General features: G+C 44.6%; 1 protein-coding gene across 10 annotated transcripts in view; it reads right to left on the bottom strand.

Moving 5' to 3' along the window:
* AKAP13 (A-kinase anchoring protein 13) overlaps positions 1-23311 on the bottom strand; it is a 217180-nt gene that overhangs the window by 88574 nt on the left and 105295 nt on the right. For 9 of the 10 annotated variants that reach the window (XM_061999043.1, XM_061999044.1, XM_061999042.1 and 6 more), the window contains 3 exons: positions 15542-15731; positions 9443-12329; positions 4889-4965 (listed from right to left, as the gene is read on the bottom strand). In XM_061999043.1, coding sequence (XP_061855027.1) covers positions 4889-4965; positions 9443-12329; positions 15542-15731 — 3154 coding nt within the window. Of the gene's footprint in view, positions 1-4888; positions 4966-8764; positions 8849-9442; positions 12330-15541; positions 15732-23311 lie in introns of those variants that run through there. The other variant, XM_061999048.1, reaches the window with a different exon arrangement.

Genomic DNA, 23311 nt, shown 5'->3' with positions numbered 1-23311 from the left:
GAGAAAGGGCCTCACAGATGACTAGCCCAAAGCCCTGTCCCAATGGGTAAGTGTGTGTCACCCTTTAACACCAGTTTTAGAACAGGTTCCTTTTTGGCAGTTTTTTCCATGTTTATTCTAGTTACAGACAACATTCACAACAAGAAAGTTCCACCGGTGATTTTAAGGAGGGAGGTTGCAGCCTACTGTTAAGGCTGCACTTTCCACTGCTGGACCTCACTCTGATTTGTTTCCAACACTTCAGACACTTGCTCATGCTATTGGGAAGCTTTCCCCACTGTTCTGCAGGCCCTTTGGAAAATGGGGATTTGCAATCAGCGTCCCATAGTATGTATATATGTACACACACGCAGATGGAGAAAATGGACTTCAATGTCCACAGATAACCTGAAGTTTGGCAGGTTCTCAGGGTGAGGAGTTTGTTAAAGGAGTTATTTCCTGAAAAAATAAGCCTGGAGAATTACACTGTCTTCTTGCCTTGGGTAACTGACAAGGTTCAGCAGCTTTGAGCCATGAAGCATCTACTTCTCTGCTTCCTGACTTGACCAAGAACCATCACCAGGCTTTCCTCCTGGGGACCAGCCATTAGAGGGGGGTGCACTGTACACCTTGACCATCATTTTCTTCATTTGTCTGCTGACTCCAGGGAAGAGAAATATGGAAGACTACAGTTGGGGGAATAAAAATCTCTGAATCCTTCATACCTACTGTCCAGACCAACATGTCCTATCTCAATGCTCTGAGTCTCTTCTCTCTCTCACAAGCCTCTCTCCTACCCAATCCAGCCCAACTCCTCACCCCCACCTCCCATGAAGGACACCCTGCCAGACTCTGGCCAAGCTGCTCCCTCCTTTTCTCACTATTTAGCAAAGCATAATGCTGGAGGCCTACAAACCAAAAGCACTGGGCAACAACAGACCCGGGGCTCTGTCCTGACAGAGCATCATCTATCTTATCTGTAACAACTCCCAGCGAAGGAGGTTTCTTAGCCTCCCTAGGTGGTCTTGCAACAGTCTTGTGATGATAACAGGATGTTTTTTCAACATTTAGCTTAAATCATCCTGGCAGATTAAGCAAATCAGTAAATCAAGCCGCCATGGAAATCTGGGACTTTAATAACTGCTATTTCATGTTGGCAGATTGCTAGATTGCACAATAGTTTTCTTTTTTGTTGCACTGAATATATTTAATTCTTTCAACCCCTTCTCAGGTTTTTTTAAAACTCTTCTTGTTTTCCTCTGGACATTTTCCAGTATATCTATGTCCTCCTCAGAGCAGGCCACCCAAAACCAGATTCGATGACATTGATGATGCTTCCACAATGCCATGCAGGGGTAAAGTCACCTCCCGTCCCTTTATGGAGGACACTCCTTCAATATAACTCAAACCAAGATTTGCCTCTTTTGCAATAGCCTCTCACTGATGGTTCACTTGTGGTCCACTAAAAATCCTCTGGCTTTTTCTACTCATCCCTTTCCAGCTGAAATCTGACTTAGCAAACGTGTATTTTGATTTCTTCTTTGCAAGTGACATGCTCTGTGGCTGCTTTTATCTCTTATCTGGATGCACTCTCCAATTTCTTAAGGTCACTCTGAACCCTGACCCTGTTCTCCCAAGTGCCTGCAGCCCCTCCCAACCTGATGTCATCTAAGAGTGTTATAAACACACTTCCATCTTCCAGATCATCACTGAAAATAATGCAAGTTTTCCCACAGAAAGTGACCTTGCTAATATATCAAACATTACTGCACTACTCGGATCAGTGGAGAGATCAAAGTGCAAAATCTTTTGCAAGCTTCATTCTTTGAGGAGGTAATTGAGAAATGGCAGATTTATCTGGTAGGCGGCAACTTCTGAAAGTATAGACATTAACTACAGATGAATTCACGTGGTAAAGGTAGGATGCATTTAACTCAATAGGAACTAACTAATGAAATTAATAAAATACAACAAGAGGTCTATTTGCCAGTGAACTCTGCTTCTGAGGTCAGCCAGCTACAATTTGTCAGTCACAGGCTTAGACAACCGAAGCTGTTGGATGAACCCAGCAGTGCAACCTTATCCATCCTGCCACATGAAGACAAAGATTCAGCAAATAACAAATCCTAATGATGATTTCTGGGATCAACACAAGAAGAGAAGTGTACCAGGGTTCATTTCAAACTGCATCTTTACTTTCACAATGCTGGAGCCACCGGGCACCATTTCTATATTGTTTTACTATCCCAGTATGCAGAAGCCAAACCAGATTGCTCATCAGAGTTAGGAATCTAAAGCTATCCAATTAAAAAAAAATTGCTAAAGTCTAATTTTAATACATCACATGAAGTTATTGCCCCATAAAGTTATTGAGCAGAGAATCAAGGCCACCAAACAAAGCAAGAAGATGGGAGTCTGCGGCAGGATGAGCACCCACCACACAGCACAAAAGGAGCTTGGGAATTTCTGGTTGCAGAATTTCTATAGCTGAACAAATACAACCTCTGGGAAAATACTCTGAGGATTTAAGAAACAGACACTTTAAAACCCCATTTTAATTAGAAAAACCATTTTCCCATTATTTTCAGAGCTTATAACCCTGCAAGCCATTACTTTCCTAAACATTTTTCAGCTGCATTTTTCCATGACATGCACAAGAGCCTCTCTCAGGCAAAGTCTTCTGAAAGGACTACAGGGGAAAGCATGTGCAATCTCATACATGTAATGCTGGCATCACAAATCCAGCTAACTTGCAGCCATCAGAAACCAACTCACACGAAGGAATTTTCCTCTTCCTCTTTCCAGTGTGCTCAAACTTACTGTCTTTCAGTCTCACTGCACCACACATGAAGCTGCACTTTTTAGGTTCCAAACTCCTCATTTTTTTAACAACCTGTGCATATATCAGCTTTACACATTGCATAGTTATAAATAACATCATGCAAAATTCTCAGACGTAAACCAAGGAGTTAATGAAGTTCCCAAGGTCCAAAGTTGCTCACAGCACCAGTGAGACTGCTCAATACCTGCAACTCCTGACCAGCTGCAAGCAACAACATTTCTCTTTGCAGCAAGTCGAGAAAACCGCTTTTACTAACCACAAAATGGCTCTGTAATGAGAAGGCAATGAGCACCTGAAAGACTTTTGGCTACAAAAAAACAGTCAGCGCTAAATAAAGCAGAGACAGGACGTGGCAGGAGATGCACACTCCACAGTGCCTTTCACAGGGCAGCTCCCTTCCCAACCTACACGTGTGAATTAAGCTCTATTTATAAGTCTTTCACTGATTTCCCCCCCCCCCTTTTTTTTTTTCAAATGACCTTAATATAGTGCAGTTGTTATTTTGTTTCTGTTGAACTTAGCAACAGGAAACCCTGTCAGTCCTGCAGCAAACTTTCCATTCCCCTGGCACTCCCATTCCTGCACCAGAAAAGCTAGATTTCTAAAGAGGTGTTTGACAGGGCGGGAGGGAGAAGAAGAATAGAAGAAAGCATACACACAAACATTTGAAATGCCTGTATAACATGCAAAATGGAAGCCAAATTCAGGATCTTCCCTTTTTCCCCCGATTGAAAGGAAAAGGAAGTATCCTAATTTACATTTTCTAAGATACTTTACTACCAGATACCTGAGTATTAGTCATGAAAACTACCTTTAAAAAGGGTTGGTTAAATAAAAAAAGTCAGCAGCATCTTTACATTCACACATTCCAGTAACTTAGTTATCAGACAGCACTAACTTTAGCTTGGCAAGTTATTCGCTCTAGTCCCTGGCTAACTCACTGAGCAAATAGCTACAGAAATTAAGCCTTAAACTTGTTAAAAACAAAGTAAACCCAACTTCATGACAAGCTTTGGCAGGACTGTTCTGCTGCCTGAAGAGCTTTACTGTGGGATGAGCAGAGTTTTTTGGTGCTCCACCCTGCAATGTTAACTCATCCTGGCAATATTTTCTCTTTTAACAGCTTCATAATGGTACGTTAACACTCAAACAGCTGCTCAACGGCACCAGCACAGGCTGCCAGCAGTCTGGCATCCAGAAAATACTTTATTTTTTCAGGAACAGGCCACTATAAAATATAGGAGCAAATGTAAATCAAGCCAAGAAAGGTAAGACCAAATAACCCAGCTCTTGATAAAGCAAATTGTATATTTTGCTTTAAACCAAAATCACATCCCTGTCAAGCACAACATTAACGTTTGGTTCTTTAATCTCAGGCAGTCCTTAAACATGGCAAAGCACAAGTACTAGAAAACAGCACCAACTAATTTCTGATTCTTGGTATGACCTTTTTATATTGTTTCACTGATGTGAGAAATATGGGGTTTCCTCCCAAATTTGATCCCTGTAACTCTTCCTGTTGTTAAATTTCCTCTCAGCAAAGGCACTAATGCTCCCAGATAGCAAAGTCTTTAGACCTCCAAGTCTGTGCATGCACCAACAGTGACCACAGCCACGGTCCCCTCTGCCAAAACCTCCCAGAACACAAAATCATGAGTAGGGATGGATAGAGACTCTTCAGGAGCACAAGAGACAGCTAGGTGAAGGGATCTTGAAGATGCTGCTGGCCTCCACACAGCATCACCAACCCCAAGCACATCACAGGGCATGGCTTTTATCAAATCATATCCAAATCTTGCTACAGCCCTGCTTCATGACGAACCTCTTGGGTCAATCTCCACGTCACCATCTGAGACAACATAAATGTGGCTTAAACGCAGTGGTCGGAAAGTGCAAGGTCTAAAAAACCCAGGCTATTTTTAAAAGGGTAAAACAACGTAAGAGCGATGGGCACCATCCAGCTTTACAAAGGAAACCAGCAGGTTAAGGTGGCTGGTTGCAGCAGCAGTGGCATTTCTTTAAGAAGCACGGAAGAGGACAAGGTGATAAAGCAGAAGTGGCACTCACCGGTTCCTCACGGGCTGTGCTCTCGTTGGCATCTTTCAGAAAATCTACCTCATCTTCAGTTTTCATTTCCAGCTTCCCTGTGAAAACAGAGGGTTTGCACGGGCAATTTAAAACCAAACTTCTTTCAATGCAGCTGATATTTTTCTGTTTATTCAAACCAGTCTCAGAAAAAGAAAGAAAGAAAAAAGAAGAAAATCCAACCCCAAAACCCCTTCAACAAGTCCCTTGGACTTTCAACATCTGGTTTCATTCTTGACTTAGCTGCTTGTTTGTTATTAGTTTTAACAACTACCACGTCTGGGACTGTAGGAAACTATGAAACAGCAGCAAGCCCAGGGTATAACTCCCGAAAAGATCTAGGTGAGGCTGAGCACATCTATGATTCTATGTGCCCACTTATTTTCTTGGCTCCCATTTGTCTAGGTAAAAGAACAAATATTTTTGCTGGTTTTCCTCTTTCTTAACCCAAGTGTAACACAAGAAACCAGTCTTGCCTTCTCTTAACAGGTATTTTAAGTGCTAAAAAAGCCACATAAGCTGCAAAAATTCAGCCCACCTGCACTGCCTTAAGGATGACATTTAGGTCCCTGGACTAAGAAGGCAAATCCTTTTCTCGTGGAGATAAAATCCCAGCTGACTTTTCCCTTCCTCATGCTCCCACGATGGTGTCACCACCGCAATGCTACAAACATCATGTCCCAACTGTTTTCTCTGCCCAACAAAGCTTTCATTAGTCACCATTCTCCTGAGGTTCTCTTCTGTATACCTTTTCCTGGCATAAAGTCAAGTCTAGTACTCCTCAACTCTAACGACCCTCACGACACACAGAATGCTACTCTTAGAGGAGTGATTTGACCAAAGCCACCCAGATGGAGAATGGCTGTGTTAGAGCTAACTCTTCCTCTAATCCTGCTCCCTCTCACATTTCTAATAAAAACAAACTCTAGATGGATGACTACGCCTTCTTAAGGGTGACATATGTTTGCACTGAGTTTAACCGTTCAGGGATTTAGCAAGAGGAGCCTCCCATCTTCACAGGGAAATCACTGTAACAGCTGTTACCAGTGCTTTTATATTGACAAAAAAAATCTAACCTCGAGTTTGGGGCTATGTGGTTTTGCAACATTCTATTGATAAACTAATCCAACATCACAAAGTCAAATTGCCACAATTTGATCTCGACTAGATGAGCTTGTGGGCAGATTCTCAGAAACCAGAGGCAATGCCACCGAGTTCTGTGAGTCCTGTTTATTGGCAAAGCAGAGAACACGCTCATGATGAGATCTGCTCAGGATTTTGGCAATGCTGTGATGGTTGAGATCTTGGTCCAAAGACAGAATATGCAAGGAAGAAACCTCTGGTTTAGTATAGTAATAATAAATGTTGGGAAAGAACTGGAGCATGAAGATGTGCCCTCGGGATGAAATTCAAGGGGATAATTTCTTGCACTCTGCCATTTCTTTCAAAACATCTACTAAGAAATATATCTCAAACAAAAAGCACTATCATGCCATCACAGAGGTCTAGGGCATACAGCACCCCATGGCATGTGTGGTACCATTGGACAATTGTTACTGGTTCGTCCTGCTGCTCTAACAGGGGAAGGAAACTGTATTAAAGTCTTTGCCATAGGGAAAATGCCAGTGATGAGAATGAGGTGAGGACTGGTAAAATTCAAAATAAGGTGATATTCTTAAATGCTAAGACCTACCAGAGATACACCAGGGATATTTCCCCAGGGAGAAGAGCTAAGGAGCAGTGATTACAGTGTTTGTGAATTTAAATGCCAAACCCCAATGATATAACCTGCCCCTGCCAGGGTTGCTTTCTGCCAAGAAGCTACATCTACTCAGAGCTGTTTTGTCAGCAGAAACACATTATTTCTTCTCTTCCCACCCAACCTGGCTACTGTAGTGTGATTTCATATCTTGCCTGCTGTTTTAATGAGTAGCATCTATCTGCCTGACTTGCAAATAATGTGTTTATAGTACCCATTCCTCCTGAGTCTAAAGCTAACCAGCACGAAGACTGCCTTATGAAAGTAGGATATTCTAGCTTCATCATCTTCCCTCAGTGTTGTGACCAGTCACTAGATACTTGTCTGAAATAAGGCAATTAGCCCTTTGAAGTCTGTTTTTGGGGGTAGGCTGAAACTAAGTGGAGACAAATAAGATAAAGAGGTATGTATCTGGGAGCAATATCACAACGTAAATTAAAAAATGAAAGAGCTCAATGACTTGGAGCAGTGACAACAGTAATTATGGATGGTTACATCTCTGATAAATTAGCATCACAATAAAAATCTCTGACCACATGCATTTCTGAGAAACAGCCTGGTGACCTACACTTCCTTTGAGAAGCCTTTATTGTAATCTACTGAAAAAAAAATCTGATTCATTCTGAGCACCGATGACTCCTGCATGGCTGCAAAATACTCTGTACAAACCCAGCTGCAGGGAAAACTCCCCGACACTGACACAGCAAAGAAGAACTGACACAAAGAACTGAAGGCTGCCACTGAACTAGCACACCAAACACGCTACCCAAAGCTTGGATATGGACATGAAGAATGTACGCAGCAAGAATAATACACAGTAAACCTCTTCTCTTGAATTACTGTCATATCAGAGTTCTAGCTGCTGCTTTATGAGGGGTGAATTTCAGAAAGATATCAAATAGTGAGCTTGGATTCACAGTAGTTACTTGTCTCTGCTTTAAGCTAATTTCATTTTGCCTCCGAGCAATCCTAAAGTTCTTCAAGAGAAAATATTCCAGCTGAAATTTTGCTTGATGCAGCATCCCATTGCAAATAAAGAGTTCTGCCTTATGGAGAGGTCAGACCATTGTATTCCGAGACCATTTATCCCTAAATCCTTTATGCATACAAAGTCAGTAACAGGATCACCTCTTTTCCCCCTGCCCCTTTCCATACCCTAACACAGAATGATGCCTTAATAATACTTTCTCACCTCAGTTGCTATCGTATTGGACTGTTTAGTCCTTTTAAAACCTCTCCTAGACAACGTCATGCCTCCAAGAATCCAATTAGAGATAAAGACCTGGAGCGTAGAGATGTTGCTGGCAGAGTGGGAGGCTCCCAGAAGAAAGGAGCCCTGCCAGGTATTGACTTATAGCCCCTCCTGTCCTACTGAATTGTCAATCCGCCCTGGCACTAAAACAAGTTCTTTCTGAAAACAGCTTTCTAATTCACCTTTAAATCTTTCTACTTACTTACTAATTATCTCCTAACTAACGTTCACTGGTTATCTCCCAGCACATAAACTTTCTAAAACCCCTTAAGTCAATAAAAAAAGGATTTGCTGAACTCACCACTGACCTATCAACCCCCAAAATCAACCCTTTCCCCTGCCCCCAGTTATTCTGTTAGCACATATCAGAACAAATCCTCTGCCATTGTCCCATTCTGCATTTAGGCTAATGAAACAGCTCCCAACATTAAAGCAGTGAAACAGCTTTATACTTTTACAACTTCATGATCTGCATTAAAGCACATTTTTTTTTTTTAATCATTTAAATGTTTTGGTGGGTTGGTGCTGGGAAAGCACAAGGGACTATCATTTTCTCATAGCAAACAAAAAAAAAAGGGCAACTGAAAAAGTTCAGCTGCTTCCATTTAACAGCTGCCTGAACAGGTGGAATATAAAGATCAGATTAGCCCTACGCTTCAGTAACAAATTCACCTATGATTTAATGCCAGGCCGGAGCAACAAATCCATTTCTCTTTCACTCAGTTTATCCCTTTTGTTTCCCTTTTTGGAGTTACCTGATGACGTTTTCTGTTAGCTCCCGTTGCACAGGCACCACACGTCTGTGCTGCCCTCAGGTCCCCCCTGCTCTCCCCCCATCACCACTCACCCACGGGGAACGCCAGCCCCGCTTCCCGGTCGATGGCAGCGAGCAAAGCCCATCATCTGAGTTCCAGGGCTGCTGGAAAACACCACTGCCTGCTCTGCCCGACAGAAAAAGCTTTGGAGCCCGGAAAAGGCGGTGGGGGTAGGGCTCGCTGGCTGTTTTAAGTGACCTAATACCACCAATTAGGAAGTGGCTTTGTGCACTTCAGAAGGACACTGGCAGCTGTTTCAAGTAGACAAGCAAAGAAAATGCAAGAAAGCCCCGCTGTACCCTCTGACTCTATGTTAGCAAAACTAAAGGGGAGAAGCAAAGGACTAGCACTAAGCAAACAAACCCTCGGGCCCACATGAAAATTGAAGATACAGTCATCCAAACAGCTTCCCTCCCATTCATTCCTGCTCCATGGGAAGATTCACGAGCTGGAAATTCTTCTCCACAAATGCATAGGAGATAATGTCCTGTCCTCACCTCCAGTGCCAGCCAAGAAACATGGATTTGAACTGAAAGTTTTAATAAGTCACTTCAGATTTCCTCTTTCTCAGAAGAACCCCATACACCTACACTTCCTCTGCAAGGCAGGCCTCTTGTTCTCATTTCCTTTCCTTTGCTCAGGAGATGTTAAGAGGCACACCTACAAAAACCACCCAACTAGAAAGCAACAAACCAACTGATTTTTCCTACCTGTACCAGGCTCATCCCCTTGCACGGTCGGGCTGACGTTCGTCTTCTTTGTTGAGGTACTTAAAACCATTTCCCCATTAAGGCTGGCTCCCACATCCACTGCAGCCTGGGGCTCAAGCCCCACTTTTTCTGTGGCTGGTAATCCAGGGGAACAAAGTGTCTCTGTTGCAAAAACCACTGCGTCAAAACTTTTTACCATTTTAGGAACTTTATCCAAAGAGGAGCCATCATCTGCCGAAACCAAACTCTTTACTCCCACATTTTCCAGTGACTCAACAGCATGTAAACGGCACGAACAGGGTGAGAAGGGCAATTCAGGTACAGCTTGGCTTTGCTCTCCATGGGGCTCACCCTCGCTCCATGCTGCTTTGGCAGCAGGAGCAGCATCGCTCTCGCTGGCTGGACAAACGGTGTCAGTGCTGGAGTCGCTGTCGCACGTGGGCTCCTCTGCGATGGGCTGAAGAGCTGCCCGGGGAAGCACACTGTCCTTATCCTCCTGCTCATCTGGATACACACCCATAGGGGTTATTGTCACTGGTCTTAATATTTCTTTACCCTCACAGGCATCACTCGGGGCTTCCACTTCTGAAGCATCCTTTAATTCAGGGGTGCTACTGCGTGGGGAGATTTGTTGTAGGGTTTGACTGGGATCCTGATTCAGCCCCACATCTGGACACGAGTTGCTCTCTGCAGCTGGTGACTTGCTTGCTGATGCAGGTCCGTGCATGTTGCCTTCTCCTGCACCCACCACCCCTGTCTCACAGACTTCTTTGGCATGAGCCGTCCCTTTCAGCTCAGCATCCACGTTGCTGGCACCTGCCACAGTCAGAGCGGGACTGCAGGCAGAGGATTTCACACCACCAGCAAGAAGTTCCTCTGACACAATCTGCTCCCTGTCACTTGCACAAACCTCCTGCTTCGGCTCCACTTTGCCTCCTTCAGCCTGCTGCGAGAGGCTCTGCTCCAGAGAGCCCTGGTCCCCTGCATTGTCCCCAGGCCAGCTGGCTCTGGCAGCTACCCTGCCATGCTCCCCGCCGCGCTGCTGGGCAAGCTCAGCCGAGCCCGCTGCCGCCACTGCTTCCTGGTTTTGTTTAGATTCTTCATTATGAGTTACAGAGGGTGTGCCTATTAAATTATCCTCCACACAGTCTGCGCCCTTGGCACACGGAGCTAACGCAGGGTCATTACCTTGCAGAGCTGCCTCCTGCCCGGGAGGTGCCACTGCAGCATCTCCCTCCTGGCTCACAGCCGATCCCTCTCCTCTGGGTGGGGGAGAGAGAGATTTCATCTCGCCATTCAGCCCCTCCTGCTCCAAAGCACTTTCTGCTGTCTCTGCTTTGGTTTGTGCAGGCTCTTTTTCTGTCAGGCATGTGCTTGCATCCTCTGGAGGGAGCAATGCAGGCTCATGTTTACCCTCTCCAGCAGTGTCCATTTGTAAGCTGTCTCCCATTTCATCTTTAACAACAGTTTGACCAGCAGAAGGGTGATAGCTAGCAACTTCCTGACCTCCATCTGCAGAATCTGTGCTTCCTCCATCTCTGCTGCTGCTGGTATCAGTTCCTGCTGGCTCTTCTTCACTGGCTTTGCTGTCCTCCATTGCTTCAGGCACACGTTCAGTAATCTTGCTGCCTTCCTGGCAACATGCAGGTTCTGCACTACTTTGAACAGATCCACCAACATCATCGTTTTCAGGTTTAGTATCAGGGCCATCAGTTTCCACACTGTCTTCCAGGGAGGGCAAGCTAGATTTCTCATCTGTGCAATCCATTTCCACCTGCCCTTCTTGCTCCCCGCTGCCATGGATTTCCAAAGCAGCAGCAGGTTTTGCTGCACATGTGAGACCCTTCACCCCGTTGACTGCTGGCAAAGCTGCCGTGGTGCTCGTGACATCCTGCCTTGCTGCCACAAGGGCCTTGCCTTGGCTTTCCAAGAAGCCACTGTTTACCTGATCAGTGCATGAGTCTTCTCCAGACTCTCTGTTACTGTCAGTCTTGCAAAGGTCAACGGAGACATCAGCATTGCTACCGTCTGCATTCTCATTGCCACATGTTGGTACCGCTCCCACATCTGCATCTTCTTCAGCTGCATTCTCAGTGCCATTAAAACCACCAAGTAAGGGCTGAGCCGCAGTGGCTGACTCCTCCTTAGCTGGTGATTGCTCTTCTAGGTTTGCAGTCCTCTTTTCATCAGCCTCAGCCATCCCATCCTCTACCTGTTGCTGGCCTGCAGCTCTCTCAGCCGCCCCTGCACAGTTCCTGCATTCAGTTTGGCCCATAGCCACATCCACGCCCTCCGAGGAAGCTGGGCCTTCGCCTGCAGCCCTAACCACAGCAACAGCACTGTCAGCTGCAGGCTCCTCAGCAGCTTCAGCTTCCTGATGGGGACTATCTTTACTGCACAAGCCAGCTTGATCCAGAACAACTCCAACAGATGTCATTCCAGCTTCCTCATTTGTATTTCCACAGGATGGAAGATTTACGGCACCGTTTACACTTGCACACAGGCTCACTGTGCAGCCCTCATCTGATACAGTCCCAGAGCCTTCAGCAGAGGCTGGCCCCTCCTCTTCCTTTTTACTCAACGTCACTGTATTTTTACTTTCACAGAAGCACTCTGGGCTTTTTGCACCCGCCAGGCTCAGCAAGTCATTTGATGCATCATGAAAAGCTCCCAAACACCTGCTCTTGCATTTGTGCTCCTGGTGAGTCTGGTCTGAGAGCTGCCTGATGTCCAGGTGAGCAAGACTGGATGGACTTTCCTGACTTCCTTCTCTTGTCATTTCTTCTAAGCTTTGAGAGGTAGTGGTCAGTTGACCATCTGGCTCTGCTGCTTTAGCACAGCTGTCTCCAGAATCTCCCAGCACAGGCTCTGTCTGCTGCTTTAAACTCTGTAGCAAGACACAAAAAAAGAAAAGAAAAAAGTTACTTTGCTCTGTCACACATTTACACTGCCTCCAACCTGTAAAAAGTTCTATAGCTACATAACCCTATTTTCTGTGACTCCTGCTCACTCCATATCTGTACCTGGTGTCTCCTGGGACAGCTACAAACATACTGTAGTGGGTATTTTATGTTTTGGGTTTGTTATGCAGTAATACTGAAATGATTATAATGACAGGAACATTGTTTGGAAAGAGTATCTGAAGGTCATCTAGTTCAACCTCCTGCCTGAAGCTGGACTATCACCAATGCTACATCAGGTCAACCATGACTTTATCTTGCCAAGTCTCCAAAACCTCCAATGATGTGAATACCCATCACCTCTCTGGGAAATCTGTTCACATGCTACACAACCTTCCCATGAAGAATTTTTTCCTAATAGCAAGTCTGAACACCCCAAAGCTGAAATTTGTCCCTTTACACCACCTGTCACCACTGAGAAGAGCTGTCATCTCTGTAATTGCTCTTCAAGTAGCTGTAGTCATATTTCTTGAGTGCACTTAAAAGTTGAGATCAGTAAACAGCAGAATTCAGTCTACCAAGTAATGTAAATAAATACCATATATATACACCTAGTCCCAAAGAGCTTGAGCAAATCCTGCTTAAGAACAACTTCAGATCCCTGCCCAATGGCACTCCCCAGTCCTCATCAGCATAACTCAATTTTCTCTGTATTGATGAAAATGCTGCTTTATATGTAGCAATTGGCTGCTGATGTCCAAACACTGACATACGTCTCCTGTTCCTAGGACTCAACTAATCACCTCCTCTGTTCCTAAGGACTGCATGCATAATTAAGTAGCTCAAATTTATTTCCTAGATAGAGCTAAAAAATTAAAAATGATGACATATTATTAAAATTAATACACATTATGTCACTGTGGAACAGAAGCAGCATATTAAATTCCAGCATTTATCTTCCAAAGCATCTGTTTTATCAAGGATCCCCCACGCTTTTATACTTTGATACAATCAAAACTTTGCTTTAAAAGAACTGTCTGTTTCAATATCTCCTTTTCTTTTCTCTTCTCTGCAATATATCAATGTTCACATCTAAGAAAGTGACTCAAATTAATGAGTGACTTCAATCCTTCAACGTACACCCTACAGAGCTCCCTTGATTTGCTTGGGGCTTTGCACCATAAGCTTTTGGAGGTCACAGTGGTTTCTCACTACGTGCCTGTGCCTCTCCATACAGACAAACCTCTAATGAACTACTTCAAATCATTTCATATCAAAACCACTCATTTTCTCCCTGAATATAAAAATGTTAATTGAGGCATCACAGGAGACTTCTAGGTATTGCACATACAAATAGCAGCTCAAATCATCAGCACTACATTGAGGATGCTTTGTTTACTCATGAGGACTGCAAGTGACGAGCAAGGCCACTGCACCACTGAATCACAGACCACTAAACATACTTCCGTGTTTGCCATGAATCTCCTATTTAAAACAATCATGCTACCCACCTCCCATACATTCTGTCACCTACACCAGAGCTCCCTGGTTTTGAGGTACTCTCCAAGACAGGTTACCACTGGCAGCAGGCAACATGGCATCTCCATCCAACATGCAGCACCAGGGCTGGGACACAGGGCTCTGCATGCAGTGGTACCCACGGGCTGCAGCTATTCTTTTGCAAGGGCAAACAAGCAGGATCAAACAGCATGCTGGCTGTCTGGTGGCTGTAACCCTGCAGCAGAGCATAGAGACCGTGCTGCTGGTTCCCTGCCAGGGTGGCCAGACACAGACAACACAGCCAGGATGGCCAGACGCACACAACAGTGACGCTTGCTTGGGAACTAGCAAGTTTTTCAAAAGGAGGGGCCATGGCAGTTCCAGCATCCTCACAGTGAAGTCACTCTGCCAATAGCCTGAAAAATAGAGCTGTCTCCAAAGGAAGCCAACTGGCTTTTAAGTGACCTGAAATGAACCTAAATGAAATAATTACAGGGCTGCTTTCCAAATTCAAATCAGATTAGATGTGAAGTGAAACAGTGCTGGAAAGAAAAAGTCTAAACATAGCCTTTTCTGATTTCATTGTCAGGCAAAATGTACCCATCTGGCATTTGCACGAGCAAACAAGCAGCAAGCTGGATATGCTGGCCATGCTTTAGTGTCTTTTCATGGAAAGGGGAAGCAATTTCACAGTTAGCCTGGGTTTGCCACTCATGCCACCAGTTCCCATTGAGATCAGAAGTAATTAACATCTCAGGTGCCATGGGAAGGGTGAAAACATGTCAAGGTGGCCCATAGCTCTGAACATCCTCCTATCCCACTGCCTGCAGACAGCACTTCCCCCCTTCCTTAGTTAAAGGAACAAAAATATCCAGTTATTTAGATTCCACACCTCTGTAATGCAGATACATGAGCTCGTAAGTGATGCCAGCTGCACAAGACATGTGGGTGTTTCTGAGAAGTGGCACAGAAGTGTCTTACTGTTTCACCTTCCCATCCCAACTGAGACCCTGTAGTATCAATTTTATGGCAGTAAGAGGAAGCTCTTCTAAAGCCTCACAGCTCCTGTGGGGTCTGAGAGGAGCACACTGAGGGAACCACCACAGACACATACTTTGTGTAGTCAAGTCAGGTCCATCCTCCTAGTCCCCTACACTGAGGTGCCAAGGAAATGGCTGTTTTCTCCATCATCTGTCCCAGACTTTCCTCTCAGTCTCCTCCCTGACCCTGAACTTTCCATTTGAATAGACACATGCCCACTGTACTCATCACTCACAAACCCAGCCTCACTCCAACATCTGCCTCAATGCTGCCTGACAGCTGTCAGGCAGGCCAGAGGGACAGCACACCTTCAGGGAAAACTGTCCTTGCCTATCCACGCAGGTCTCAATCTAATGGAGAAGACATGATTCGAGACCAGAGAGAGCCCAGGAAGCCAAGTCAATCCTGCACTGTTCCAAGACCTGCTTGCCTTCTGAGAGACAAAATTTGCTGCCTAATACAGCTTTATCAGCTCTCCCTGTGCTGAAACTACAAGAAAACAGGCAGGTGTCTGCTTTGATGTTTGGTAATGGCATCCAGAGAAAACATCTAGGTAAATACACCCCCAAAGCGTATCCATGTATGGGAGTCCTCCCCAGATACCAAGCTGCAACCAGCCAGCTCCACATCTCTTTCACCCCTTCAGCCTTTTCCTTACCTTGTGCTGGTGGCTCTGCATGTGCATCTGAAGGTGCTGTATGTCACTCTCCCAGCTGGCCACTACCCCTTCCTTGGCTTCAGCTGTCAGCATGTAAACGTTGAGCCCACGGTGGTGCTTCACGCTGTAGTCCCCCGAGTGTACGGTGTGAGACAAGGTGCTCCAAGAGTCTGGTTCCCTGACTTCCTCTCTGCAAGCAAACAGGCAGAGGTTAATCTGCAGGCAAAGAGGGATGCTGCATTGCAGGACATGCACGCTGTTCTTCACTCTGGACACTCATCTAATGGATGGCCTGAGTGAAACAGAGCACAGGCTCCAGGGCCAGACAGACAAATCACACGCACACTTCTTGGTCTTGGAAATTCATGTCATTTAGAGTTAATACCAGTCACAAGCTTTATTTCACAAGGTCCTTCTCAGGTAGAGGCACTTGCTTTTTTTTTTTCCCCCCAGACTATGAAAGACTAGCAGCAAAGGGCACAACAATTACTTTTTAAACTGGAATTTACTGCAGGTGAAGCTCACTGAAGGAGTTTTTGCAGAACGAAAACTGAAAGAACAGCAGAGAGACAAGTCAGAAGGAATGAGGATTATTGCCATATAGATACTAAAACTTCTACACTGAAATCAGCAGTTGCTTCACCAACACCCAACAGCCATCAAATCATTTTTTCACTCCTGAAATGAATTTAGCTTGCCCTGTGAAACTGCTTTTGTGCAAGATATTCTCAACGTGGTGAGACAGTTGTCCTTCTGCAGCACTATCACAGATTTTCTTTTTACCACTCAAGAGGAAAGAAATGAAAGAAAAAAAGAGATGTTGTAGATCACAATGAAAAAATAACTCAGCAGTTGTATGTATTGAATGGGAATTTCTATTCAGTCTTCTCTTTTCAAATGTCAAACTGTGATTTTGTACGGGCAAAGCAGTTATTCTTCAGGTCTCACCAAGCTGCACAGAGGCCACACTGCCCCTTTAAGGGTGTGAGGAAATATCTGTCTTATTAAGGTGTTCATCTAAAGCTTCAGGTTTACAGATTTCATTTTGAAACAGAATTGATTCAGGAAACTCAAAATGTGTTTTAATTGTCCCAGGTCTGAGCAGTTTGCACAGCATTCCCTCAAACACATCCCCCAGGAGAGATGTAAAACAGAGCAGGAACAGAGGTTTATGCTGATCTGCTCTGTGTGAGAAATGGAAATGTCTTCATTCTCCTTTCAGTATGGCTGCATCTACTGACAGTCAACTCCAGCTGAGAGCATGTCCCCTCCTTATCCAGGAGAGTAGCCCTTGTCACAACAGGCATCCCCAGATGTCTCTTAGCAGCACAGCTATGGATTTCTCTAGAAGGGGCAAAGCTGTGATTGTATGCAAACAACTAGGAATTCAAGAACGTACATATGCAGCAAATGCATACTATCAACCAGGTAAAATTACACATAGATTTCAGCATCTTTGCCGACTGCTTTCTAACTTTAAAAGCAGCAAACCTTCCCAATGGGCAAGCGTGCACCTAGCAAACCACAGGCCACCTCTCTGGTAAGCCACGCAATTCAGAAAGCCAAGTCATTACAAGCTATCGATACCACAACTGGCAACAGGAACGGGCAGAGCAGGGTGGGGAGAGGGTTGGACAGTTCATCAGATGGCAGAGAAGCTGTGCAGATGAAGGTAGTGACAGTGGCTGTCCCCACTCTGCCTCTGCACAATCACCCACCCCCTTCTGTGACTCATTTTGGGTTAAATCTGCAAAGAAATTCAGATCAAGTGAACCTACAGCTCACAGCATTCACCACCATGTAATTCAACTGACTTTAGCAGAATTACTCCTGATATAAACAAAATCAGTGTTTCCATGGACAAAGAGAAGGAAGTGTCCAGTTTATGATGGTGACTGGTATAACTCCATGGAGGCAGTGAAGTCAGCTGAGCCATGACAAGTGACTAAAGGAATGACCTTCCTTTAACAAGGGAACACAGACCTTTCTGTCTGGAGTATTTTTCTTTTCAGCTGGCATATATGAGAAACCACTGTACTCAGAGCTACTTTCCAAGTACAATGAGACAGTCAGCACAAACCCCATATTCACCCACTCATGGGGACAACATCAGTCAGATTAAAGACTCGAGCATGGTAAATCTGCTCCACTTTCTCATCAGCTTCAAGTGTACTTACGAGTATCTTCAAATCAGCACCCACAAAGCAGCCTGAACAACTTGAGCCTTAAAGGACCCTCAGTAACTTCAAAAGCCTCAAAATCTGGAATGAGATGACAGGCAAGCACAGTCCCTTGCAAGACTGTGCCCACCCATCCTGCAATCTGCAACCTTCACATGACTCAGAAGGATCAAATAATCACTTCTGCTTACAAAGACAACAATTTCTTTTCATATTCAAGTTTCCAGTCTATGTTACACACTACAAAGGGCTTGAAATCCTTCAAAAAACCAAGATCTTTCTCACATCCATCCAACTACAATCAGCTCCAAGCTCTCACTTTCAGTGGTTGTCACCTACATTGCACTAAATTAAGCAGTAAGGTGGCACAATCTGTTGACTCCTTCAAATCATCCTTTTCACACACTGCTGTATCCTGGCACTAAGGGTCTGCAGCACAGAGGACAAGAAGGTATTTGCAAGCATTAGCTCGTTTGCACACTGCTATTTCTGTTGTTAAGGCAATGTTTCCAAGGTCATGTAGGTCATACGCAAACACTCCTGCTCATTTGTCTTTGTACATTGAGCTTAACCATTTGTGTCTTTCCTGCATGTCACACTGCAAGCCCCGGGGTTTTTTATGAGAGACCATAAACACATGCTTTCTTCCAGGAAAAACCCGGTTTTGCTGTCATATATTTTTTACTTCCTGATTGTGACAGATGCTTATTTTGTACAGGTTAGGAATTTCTGTAGTGCTTGTATAGAAGTGCATACCCAAGCCAATCTACTAGGAGATAAAATCAGATATGCAAATATTTACTTAAGAATTATTGACAAAAAGTGTACACAGAAACTCCAAGAGTCCAGAAGTCTGAAAATCTGCCTCTGTTCAGCACAAAAATCCAGTTTGCTTAAGTAGTTTGTTGCAGTTTGCTAGCAACAGAAGAAATCTATAGTCTCATGACATTTAACCATTCTGGGTCAATTATTTCTCACCTCTCTTCTTCAACAACTTCCCATGGAAATATGCAAAGATATCAGTGAACATCAACACCATCTCTCAGCCCAACTGTTGCAGAAGAAAGTATCTTGCTTGTTTAAAAAACCAGAAGGACTGCTCAGTAAGGTTGACAGCATTCACTAGTTCCACCCTTGGGACAGCCATACCATGCCACACTGGAGAAGCCTGGAAGAAGTCCTCACTTCTGCTGCTGCAATCTTCTGCCTCAGTAAAGTATATCCAAGAAGGGAAATCAGGACAGATTTACCAGCTGGCCTTTCACCTGCAGAAAGATGGCTCAAAGGATGCCAACCCCAAATGAGGCGAGAGGAGAAGTAAACAATCCCCCAAAATATTCTACTTGATCTGGACCTTGATTAGACTGCTTAAACTGCAGTATCACCTCCTGCCCATTTGGCACACAAGACAGGATTAGAGTTAATAGTTTTGAAACCTCCTAGCATCACTCAAGTAGACTTGTCCCTGGTGAAGGAGGAGGCATACTGTACTCGTGCTGAGTCTCGTGGGGGAGCAGATAGGATGGCCCTGGGCCAGCGAGCGGCGGAAGGAGGGAGAGGAAAGCCTGCACCGACACAGCATGGCTCCCGGCTTCCTGCAGATACGGGCGAGAGATTTATAAGGAGGAGGAAGATAAGTGAGAAAGAGAGAGCAAAAAAAAAGGGTAAAAGCTCTGCTTGCCTTCAACAGCGTCAGAGACTGTGCTCTGTAAAAGGAGCTTGAAATTCAGCGGTGCCGGTGCTCTGGCAGCCGTGTCTTCCGGCACAGAGATAACAGGTTTTAAACGGAGAGGAGAGGAAGAGGTGGGGGAAAGAGATCAGAAGACGAACAAAAAAGCCTCAGTGCGTTAAGCTAAATCTCGTGTTGGGAAGATTTATCCCACAGCTTTACAAATGGGCAAGGAAGACAGTGTGGGAACTCAAGGTGTTATTTCCTGGGGATATCCCCTCCAGATTTCTAAGCTGGACTTTGGCTGTAACAAAACAAACTCAGTAGCGTTGCCAGCTCTTACGATCTTACTGCAAGCCTGACAACAGCTGTGGGTTTATTCTGAAGGCAGCAGCTCCTAGATTCATGTGATAAAGAAAACAAAAAAACATTTCTATTATTTTTTTCTAATTAAACAAAGCCTTTCAACATTATGGGTGCAGTGAAAAGCTAGGAAGTGCTGGAATTGTGATGCTCTTATCAGTAAGGCAAATAAGAACTGAAGTGAATTTTATACATTTTTTATTACTAGTTTATTACTATTATAATATGGTGAAAATACTAGACCAGACAGTCTGTGATCTGAGATAAACAAGGAACGGTGCCGACTGGGACAGGATGCTGGACGTGGTGGCAATTGCACAACGTGTTCATAGCACAGGCCATTTAAATCAAACCAGCAATCCCTCCTGTGAAAGCCCAGCAGCCAGACTTAATGCAGTCACCAGCACCTAAATACAAGACATCTTAGAAGTATCATAGAATGGTAGAGGTTGGAAGGGACCTGTAGAGATCATCTAGTCCAACCGCCCTGCAGAAGCAGGTTCACCTAGATCAGGTCACATAGGAACACGTCCAGGCTCCAAGAAAGGAGACTCCACAACCCCTCTGGGCAGCCTGTGCCAGGGCTCCCTCACCTCAACAGTGAAATAGTTTTTTCTTAAGTTTAAGTGGAACTTTTTGTGTTCAAGCTTCATCCCATTACCCCTTGTACTGTTACTATCTACTACAGAAAAAAGGGATGTCCCAGCCTCCTGACACCTACCCTTTAGATATTTATAAATGTTAATAAGATCACCCCTCAGTCTCCTCTTCTCCTGACTAAACAGCCCCAGTTCCTGCAGCCTTTCCTCATATGAAAGATGTTCCAATCCCCTGATCATCTTGGTAGCCCTGTGCTGGACTCTCTCCAGAAGTTCTCTGTCCCTCTTGAGCTGAGGAGTCCAGAACTGGACACAGGACTCCAGATGAGGCCTCACCAGGGCAGAATAGAGGGGGAGAAGAACCTCCCTTGACCTGCTGGCCACACTCTGCTTGATGCATCCCAGGATGCCATTGGCCTTCTTGGCCACGAGGACACATTGCTGGATCATGTTTAGCTTATTATCAATCAGGACTCCCAGGTCTCTCTCTGCAGAGCTGCTCTTCAGCAGTTCGACCCCCAGCCTGTCCTGGTGCATGGGGTTGTTCCTTCCCAGATGCAGGACTCTGCACTTGTCCTTGTTGAACCTCATGAGGTTCCTCTCTGCCCAGCTCTCAAGCCGGTCGAGATCCCGCTGAATGGCAGCACAGCCTCTGGGGAATCAGCCAGTCCTCCCAGTTTGGTGTCATCAGGGAACTTGCTGAGGGTACACTCTGTCCCCTCATCCAGGTGGTTGATGAAGATGTTGAACAAAACTGGCCCCAGAATCGATCCCTGTGGAACTCCACTGGCCACAGGCCTCCAACTCGACTCTGTGCCATTGATCACCACTCTCTGGAGTCTGTCATTCAGCCAACTCTTGACCCACCTCACTGTCCACTCATCCAAGCCACACTGCCTGAGCTTTCTGATGAGGATGTTATGGGAGACAGTGTCAAAAGCCTTGCTGAAGTCAAGGTAGATGATATCCGCTGCTCTCCCCTCATCTAGCCAGCTGGTTATGCACTCATAGAAGGATATCAGGTTAGTCAAATAGGATTTCCCCTTGGTGAAGCCATCTTGACTCCCCCTGATAACCATCTTATCCTTCATATGTTCAGTGATAATATGACAAAATGACAAAAGTATGACAAAATAGAACGTTCATGGTATTTGCAGAAGTGTTGCTGTGACAGTGTCCCTGTATACATATGATCAACTTGGCACTCACAATCTTTAGTGATATAGAAAATGTTACTGCACATAAACACTTCCTTGCTCCTCCTCATTTTTTGTAAGCATTAATATATACTGTGTGCGAGGCTCAGAAAACACATGCAACTAGCATGTACTAGAATGGGTTAAAACAAATCAGCCATTTGTAAATTTGAAAGATATTTAACAAACATCACGGTCATACTGTAAGTGTTTCCAAGTGTTCCAAATGCCACAGGAAAGAATGTAAGCAAGTTTTATAGATCACTTGCCAATCTCAATACTTTAGAAGGTGAAGAAAACAGTTAAGTTCATCTGATGTAGATAGAAATGATGACTGACCCCTTACAGTATTTCTCACAAACATGAACTGCAGTGAGCTCAGACACTGAACTAAATTCAGGATTGCAGAAGCAACCCTTCAATATCAGATTAAACACTTAACAATTTAATGGTAACATTGATCAACAACTACACAGTAGGAAAATATACAAGAGAGAAAAGCTAGGCTTGGTCTTCCAACAGCTGTTTGCAGATGCACACATCCTAAGACAGCATGTCCAGTATTTCCTACCACAAATGGTCTGCTCATGGGTGAATCCAAGTGTATCTTAGGCCCCAATGTTAATTATATATTAAAAAAAATACATCTACAAACCATTATCGACTATATTTGCCCAAAAGTACAATGTGCATTCCCTAAGAATAACTGCTAATACACACACTTAGCCATCTGTTTTATTTTCATAGTCTTATTTAACAAGAAAGTTACCCTGCTCAGGATGTGGAGTTGTAGGTCCAACACAGAACTCAATGTCAACTTGGAGTCTCATCAGTAAACAAAATAAATTTAAGGTGAATCTACTAAATGCACTCAAGAGAGAAAACAGATGCCATCTGCTGCATTTTAAACACAAAAGCACAGTCATGGAGACTGCTTCATCAAGCAATGTTTTCTTTACAGCTAAAAACAGCATCTCAGATCAGGACAAGTGATACGGAAGAAAGACTTGTCTCTGCAGAACTTCTCTGAGTGCTGCGAGGGAGCATGACCACAGGCTGTGTAACACAACCCGAAAATGAAGCATTGCTTTGGCTGCCTCTGACACAGCAGTTTACAAAGTTGTCTTCCACAATAATCTGTTCAAACTTCAAGCCCCACCATGAACGTCACTGCTTCTACCAAATCGGCTCCAGAGACTAAATATCAGTATCCTAGCTGGGTATCCAGCTAACTCATGCCTGAGGCCAAAACCCCAGCAGTTCTCAGAAATCACTTATCTGCATTTTCTAAATTTACCCTGAAACAGAGCTGGTCTATCATAACCACTATCACAACCACCCACGCAAGGCTGTTCAGGGCTTATGGCCCCTAGAATTTTTGGGATCACCTCCAGATAGGGATTGTTAGGGCTGGAATAGTTTTCTTCTCATATCTTACCAAATCTTCTCAAATCCCTTTTGTCTCCTCCTCACATGCCTGTTCACACCAATGTCATCTCCCAGGACCTTCCATTTCTGAGCAGGATATCAGAGACAGTAAAGAGCTGTTGCTACCATATGGACAAAACCACCTCTCTCTTCCGTATTCAGAAGTGGAAACATACAAAACAAAGGAGAGGAGGGAGCCAAGAATGAAAATACAAGTCTTCATGGGATGTGGGAACACACTAGGAAGTCAGTAAAAGCTGGAGCATGCAGCGGGTGAGTAGGTGGAAAGAGAGAAACACAAACTCTTCCTGTTCCATGATGTTCACACCTGGTTC

This window comes from Colius striatus, chromosome 7 (genome assembly GCF_028858725.1).
Source record: "Colius striatus isolate bColStr4 chromosome 7, bColStr4.1.hap1, whole genome shotgun sequence".
NCBI lineage: Eukaryota > Metazoa > Chordata > Aves > Coliiformes > Coliidae > Colius > Colius striatus.
This window is presented reverse-complemented; position numbering and strand designations above follow the sequence as displayed.